Source organism: Barbus barbus (assembly GCF_936440315.1).
Source record: "Barbus barbus genome assembly, chromosome: 1".
Taxonomy (NCBI): Eukaryota; Metazoa; Chordata; class Actinopteri; order Cypriniformes; family Cyprinidae; genus Barbus; species Barbus barbus.
In genome coordinates, this window is record NC_136729.1 from 24,148,717 (window position 1) to 24,156,200 (window position 7,484).

Here is a 7,484-nt window from a genome sequence, read left to right on the forward strand (position 1 = left end):
ATGTCTTGTGCCTAATCAACAACATTTCCAGCAAAAAGGCTCACCTGTTGGTTTGAAGGGTTTACAATTGCAGTTAGAAGATAGTGACCCAACGGATCAAATCTCACCAACCTGCAAAAAACATGGAACAGTCACAAACAGTTCACCCAAAAATTCAAAATCACTTATCATTTGCTTACCCCCATGTTGTTTCAAGCCCAAATGACTTCATCTTTGAAACATAAATGAGGATATTTTTAATGAAACCCTTGTAATGTAATTTCTGTCCCTCCATTTAAGATCAATTCCACAAAAACTATGACACTTCAAAAAGTCCATGTGAGCAGTTTAATCCAAAACTGCATCCCAATTATGCACTATAGATTAGATTAGATTAGATTCAACTTTATTGTCATTTATGCAGAGTACAAGTACAGAGCTAATGAAATGCAGTTAGCATCTAACCAGAAGTGCAAGAATATAGTGTTTTATATACATATAAGTGCAGAGTAAATGAAGATATGATTTACAGAATGTACAGTGGAATTGCTATATACAGTATTGAGCAGAGTATATACAGAGTATAAATAGGAATGCAATGTAGGGATTGTATGTACATTATGAACAGAGCAATGTGGGATTATATATACACATTATGAACAGCAGAGACATGAGAACAGTGGTAATAAATAAATAAATACAGCTGGATGAGTGTGTGCAAGTATTGATAGAACAATGTATTCTATGCAAAATAACAGTAGTGCAATATTATAGAAATAGTTTACTGTGCTTTGTACAGTAATAACTTTAGACAGTTTATATTGTAATAACTTTGACAATGTGCAGTCTGTGCAAAATATGAGTAGTGCAAATGCATGTGTGTAAAGTACTGTGACCAGTGCAGTAATAAGCAGGTGCAGGAGTTAGATTAGTGGTGTGGCGTTCAGAAGTGTCACAGCCTCGGGGAAGAAGCTCTTCCTGAGCCTACTAGTGCGAGATCGTAGGCACCTGTAACGCCTGCCAGATGGAAGGAGGGTGAAAAGTCCATGGTTAGGGTGAGAGGCATCCTTGATGATGTTTCTTGCCCTGCCCAGGCAGCGCTTATAATAAATGTTCTCAATGGAAGTTAACTGGGTGCCGGTGATCAGTTGAGCAGTTTTCACCACCCGCTGGAGTGCTTTGCGGTCAGATGCGGAGCAATTGCTGTACCATACTGAGATGCAGTTCGTGAGTATGCTCTCAATGGTACAGCGGTAGAATTCCACAAGGATCCTGGGATTCAGGTGAACTTTCTTAAGGCTCCTTAAGAAGTAAAGGCGCTGCTGTGCCTTTTTGACCAGAGTGGAGGTGTTATGGGACCAGGTGAGGTCATCAGAGATGTGGATGCCAAGGAACTTGAAACTCGACACACGCTCCACTACAGCTCCGTTGATGTAGATGGGTGTGTGTGCATGACTCCTAGTCCGCCTGAAGTCCACAATGATCTCCTTTGTCTTCTGGGTGTTTAGTTCTAGATTGTTGGTGGCACACCACACAGCCAGGTGCTGCACCTCATCCCTGTAGGCTGATTCATCGTCATCCTTGATCAGACCTATCACCGTGGTGTCATCTGCAAATTTGATTATGGTGTTGGAGCCATAAACAGGAACACAGTCATGGGTGAAGAGGGAGTACAGGAGAGGGCTCAGTACGCAGCCCTGTGGCACGCCGGTGTTCAGGGTGATGATGGAGGAGGAGAGGTTATCTAACTTAACGGACTGAGGTCTGTTAGTCAGAAAATCTAGAATCCAATTGCAGATGGGTGTGCTGATTCCAAGCTGGCTGAGCTTGGAGATCAGCTTGGAGGGGATTACAGTATTAAATGCAGAACTGAAGTCTATGAACAGCATTCTCACATGTGTGTTTTGACTGTCCAGGTGGGTGAGGGCAGAGTGAAGTGCTGTTGAGATGGCGTCCTCTGTTGACCTATTGTGGCGATAGGCAAATTGGAATGGGTCTAGTGTAGCAGGGAGACAGGATTTTAAGTGGGATGCAACCAGTTTCTCAAAACACTTGGCAATGATGGGGGTGAGTGCAACAGGACGGAAGTCGTTAGGGACCGAGGCAGTGGAGTGTTTCGGTACTGGTACGATGGTGGAGGTTTTGAAGATAGTGGGGACAGATGTTTGGGCCAGGGACAGATTGAAAATGTCCGTGAAGACCTCAGCTAGCTGCTCCGCACAGGCTTTAAGCACACGACCAGGTATTCCGTCAGGGCCAGCTGCCTTCCGTGCATTCACCTTACGCAGAGTGGAGTAGACATCTGATGTGGAGAGTGTGAGAGGCAGTTCACTGGGTTGATGCTCAGCTTTGAGTGAGATCTCCTTATTATTTTGATCAAAACGAGCATAAAAGTGGTTGAGCTCGTCTGGGAGGGAGGCAGAGCTGGAGAGGGGCACAGAGTTAGGTGGTTTGTAATCTGTGATAGATTGTATGCCTTGCCACATACGCCGGGGGTCTGAAGAATTGAAGTGTTCTTCAATCTTCTGTTTGTGTGTGAGTTTGGCCTGGCAGATACCCTTCCTCAGGTTGGCTCTGGCTGAGCTGTAAGCCTCCTGGTCTCCAGACCTGAAGGCTGCATCTCTTGCTTTGAGCAGGAGGCGAACCTCTCTGTTCATCCAGGGCTTCTGATTGGGGAAAATTTTTATTTTTTTGTGTGTGGTCACTCTGCTCACACAGCTGTTGATGTGCTCCAGGACAGAGTTGGTATAAATGTCAATGTTAATCTGAGAGTTTGTGGTGGCCTGGGCAGCAAACTCACTCCAGTCTGTGTGCTGGAATTGATGTTGAAGAGTGGAGTCAGCACCTTCCAGCCAGATTTTAACAGTCCTTATTGTAGGTTTCACACGTTTGATGACTGGGGTATACTTGGGGAGCAGGAACAAAGAGAGGTGATCAGACTGACCCAGGTGGGGGAGGGGTGTGCCTTTGTAGGCATCACTCACATTAGTGTAAACGTGGTCCAATGTTTTATGTCCCCTTGTAGTGCAGGAGACATTTTGATGAAATTTAGGGAGAACAGATCTAAAAGTGCAGTGATTGATACACTATGTACTCAACAATGTAGAGTATGAATTTAATATTTTGTCATTAATAATCGGAATCTGATAGCCCCTCCCCTTTAGCAACGTAACTAAAGTGCATTATCCGGGGATTTAAAGTTTTTTTTCAATGTGAACACACTTCTCACACTATTTGTACTACGAAACGTCATAGAAACGATTTGGGATGCACCAAAAGTCTACTGAAGAGCCATGATTATTTTATATGATGAACAGATTTTCTTGATATATAAACATGAATCAACTCATAAATCATACATAAAGTGCATCAGGTAAAAGGATTCTCAAATGTGCTTATTTGACAAGCAAGGACAAACCACATCGCTTTTTGCTCGTCAAGCTAGAACATTTGATAATCCCTTTATCATATTTTATAAGCTCTATGTATGTGCATTAATCAATGTTTATATGCAAATAAAAGCCTAAATTAAATCTGTTCATCATATAAAGCACTTGTGTATCTTCAGACGATAAAACGAATTCCGAGTATGGGTCACCATACTTGGCAGTATGTCACTTCACTTCACTTCAAAATGTATGTGCATCAAACCTGACTCTCTCCGTCTCGCTAGCAGTCTTCACCACAGCAAAGGGCTCCTTCCGACTCCAGTCCCATAGATGTAGCTCATTGTTGGTGGCAATGAGCAGCAGCTGAGCAGTAGGATGGAAAGCAAGGGATGCAATTGCTGAGTTACTCTCTGTGAGCCAGCTCTCACTTCCTCCCTGAAACAAAACCACACAATACTTTTAGTTTTGAGCAAAATTAAGTTGTGGTGACAAATCTACAGAAAACAAAAAACATATTAAAGCAAAGAGAAGAACGATTACAAGTTGACAAAACAATCATTAAATATGCATATGGTCAAGACTTACATGCAGGTCCCAAATTCGGACCTCTCCATCCAGGCAGCCAGAAGCAATAAGGCCAGGGATGCTAGGGTGAAAGGTCAGGCACCAGGGTGTCCGGCGGTGACCCACTAGAGAGTGAACACACTTTCCTGTCTTAACCTCTGTGATGTAGATGTTGTGGTTCACATGGGTGGAGGCCATTAAAGACCTACGAAGAGACAAATAGCAAAAACTTTCTGAATAGCTTGTTGATGATAGGGCCTAACTGGAAAAGCTTGAGATCAGCCTGTCAGTTTATTTAGCAGCTCTGTACTGAAGACTATGAAAAAGAAGTCAGGCCTGTCTTACCTATCGGGACTGAAGGCCAGAAGAAAGGTTGAGCGAGGGCTGTCTGGTAACTCCACTTTCTGTGACACCGAAAGAAAATGAATAGAGCAGTGATTTTACCACAGTCATTTCCAAACCACAGCATTAAGGCCTATTCACACCAAAGACGAAAACTATAATGTTAGATATAACTATTAAGTTTTAATAATCATTTTAATTATATGAGAATAGTGTCCACATTACAACTATAGCGATAATGACATGGAGGAATGGTATTGCTGTAATCACTTTGAGAATGATTGTTTTTCAGCTGATGAAAGTTATAAACATTGACAGCCGATCAGAATTCACCCAGCATTAAATAGCTTGCACATTTAAAGCAGAAGCCTGCAGCACAAGCTTAAAATAAATATTGTTCTTGGTGTAAATGGCCCTTTACGTGTGCTGAGCTGTACTTTTTCCAGTAAATTTTTGACATTTATTAGAAAAGAACAATCGTACGGCTATAAAGCTATTTATTTAGAAGCTCTCTAGAATTTTTGTATTGATTTAGAACGTCAAATAGTAAATAAATCCTTAAAGATCTACAGTTGGCAAAACAAATAAAAGCTAAATTGTCTTAATAATATTGAAAATAGTTCCTTTGTAATTGTGATAGTGATACTACAGTAAGATCAGCAGGCAGCTTATTGCTTCTGACAGTACACATTGTACTAAGCAGGCATTTCCCGGGACCCCGGCAAAGGATTTAAGTATCGCTTTTTATTTTTAATTTAATTTTATTTTCATTTATATGTTTACTATTGAAATGCTGTTGTATGCATTTGTCAATTTTATTTAATTTCTGTATTTTCTTAAATGTGTGTGTAGATAGTATTTACAAAGTTTTAACTTTTAGTTTTAGTTACTTTTTCTTATTTGTAAGTCGCTTTGGATAAAAGCGTCTGCTAAATGACTAAAAGTAAAGTAAGTAAGTAAGTCAAAAAATGACAGATCAGTGTGCCAGTTACCTGGCTTTGCCATTTCATGCGCTGTGTCTTTTCTTCTACAAGCTGCTGTAGGATCCTGTGTGAGGCAAAGCCTCGTGCTCCTCGCTCTCGACTGGACAGGATACATACTGAGTTCTTCTGTCCCACCTTCATCTCCACAAACTCTTCCTCGCTCCGACCCTCTCACACCAGACCCAGAGCCGTCCACCGGCTCACACACAACTAGACCACCACTGCTACTGCCCCGCCATCATTCTGGGCGAGAGACAGAGTTCAACAAATCGTCACAAAACTTCAAAAAAAAAAAAGGGGGGGGGGTGGATGTTGCTGTGGACATCAATGCTCATGAATATCTTAGAAATATAACACATCATAACTTGACTACAATTCAATATTAATTTCATGAGTGAGACAATGATTTCCCATTTCTTGGTAAGAAGTTATTTAAATTCAGTGTCAAATCTTCCAGCATTGTATCTCCAAATATGATCTCTGCACAATCAGCACTGGTGCCAAAGGAGATTACATGGTGTAAAAGAACTTTTAATGCACTTTGAATCAACAATACAGAGCCAAACGATGGTGTATCATGTGTATCTGGCTGTGTCACATGAATAAGCAGGGCATAGAAGAGCAGAGCGAAAACAATCAAGGATTGGTACAAAAATTACAAATTACACACATGCAATGGCAGAATGACTCCTTTTCATATCTTACACAGAAAATAGAAACTTTATTGTAAGGGTTAGTTAACTAAAACACTAGAATTAAATACATTTTTTTTATTAAATTCAACTTTTGTATTTCAGCTAGTTGCCAACATTTTACATTTTCATTTAGTTTAACTTGATGTACTAAAATAATGAAAACCAAAATAAACATGAATAAAAATATATAAATATCTACAAAATACATAAAAACTATACAAAATATTAATTTAAAAAACTACAAAGGTATGATACTAAACTAAAACTGGTGGGAAATTAGGTAACATGTAATGTATCAATAAAGTAATCAATAAAGATAAATAATTAAATAGTAGCAAACGCAGTTTTATGCACTTGCCTGTATTATATACGTATTTACAAAAATGTTACAAAAATGTTATTTACATTCAGGAATACAACCCTAAGCTAACAGGGTGAAAAAACTTGGATCAGCTTTACATGTCTTGTGACAACTTGATCTATCCTCCATCTGACAGGCTACATGTTTGACTTCAGCTGTTATCTTCTGCTATTAGAGCTATATAGAGGATATAAAAGTGCTATAAACACTTAGTGAAATAACTTCATGGTCATAGAATAAAGGAAGTACTGATAATTATATGAAATGTACGATGTTTATTTTTAAATAAAGAAATTATGCTAGCAGCTTTCACATTTAGCAGTTAGCAGGCTAACGTTACTGTTTACGGGTGATGTATTAATTCACACAGTTGCGTGGTGTTTAAATTATGAGTGTTTTTTGTTTAAAATATGTTTAAGACAATCAATCGGGGTCTCAGATTTGGCCTACCTTTTTCTCATATTTTTGTCCGAATATACTCCTTGAAATCGTAGATGTCAAGTGAAACAAGTACGTTGCGGCATTCAAGCAGCAGAAACGTTGTTTAAATATTTAATACTAATCTTATGTTCGGCTTTATATAAATATTGTGAGAAATATGTTTGTTATTTCCCGAAAAGACGGTCGAATGTACTTTAGATTTGTTGCTGTGTTCAACACCTCCTGCCCAAAAAAGGCGTACAGACAAAGCCAGTAGAGCACAGATCCTTCATAATCAATTACCGAAAACATCGTTCACACGCGAACCTCAGCTGAGCTGTCGCATTACTGTAATTAATTCATTTGCACAGGTAAATCAGTAATAATTAAACCCTGTGCATACATAACACCTTGCTATTTACTTTCTATCTAAATTATGGAGATGAACAAATTATTTCTTTATAAAAAAAAAATTATATATATATATATTGTTTTTTTGTGTTTGGCTTAGTGTTATGTTAGAATCATTATTATACTCTTATACCTTTTGTTCTTTAATATTTTGAATTGTTTTTAGCTTTATTTTTTGTTTTTCATTTAAATGTTAAGTTTTGAAATTTAGCTGTATGCGTTTGTCATTTTTATTTAATTTCTTTATTTTTAAAATGTGTATAGATAGTATTTATAAAGTTTTAGTTTTTAGTTTTGGATCTGTTTTTAGTTGTTTTAATACTACAATTGATTGCTTCTG

The 7,484-nt window shown here is 38.7% G+C and overlaps 1 protein-coding gene across 2 annotated transcripts in view; it reads right to left on the reverse strand.

The window, feature by feature from the left end:
* LOC306851916 (activating molecule in BECN1-regulated autophagy protein 1A-like) overlaps window positions 1-7,026 on the reverse strand; it is a 93,994-nt gene extending 86,968 nt beyond the window's left edge. The window contains exons 1-6 of one of the 2 annotated variants that reach the window (XM_079388426.1): window positions 6,764-7,026; window positions 5,267-5,500; window positions 4,278-4,336; window positions 3,954-4,137; window positions 3,631-3,803; window positions 45-111 (exon numbers count right to left, since the gene is read on the reverse strand). In XM_079388426.1, coding sequence (XP_079244552.1) covers window positions 45-111; window positions 3,631-3,803; window positions 3,954-4,137; window positions 4,278-4,336; window positions 5,267-5,398 — 615 coding nt within the window. In that variant the 5' untranslated portion in view covers window positions 5,399-5,500; window positions 6,764-7,026. The remainder of the gene's footprint in view (window positions 1-44; window positions 112-3,630; window positions 3,804-3,953; window positions 4,138-4,277; window positions 4,337-5,266; window positions 5,501-6,763) is intronic. The other variant, XM_079388425.1, reaches the window with a different exon arrangement.
* Window positions 7,027-7,484: the final 458 nt, after the last annotated feature.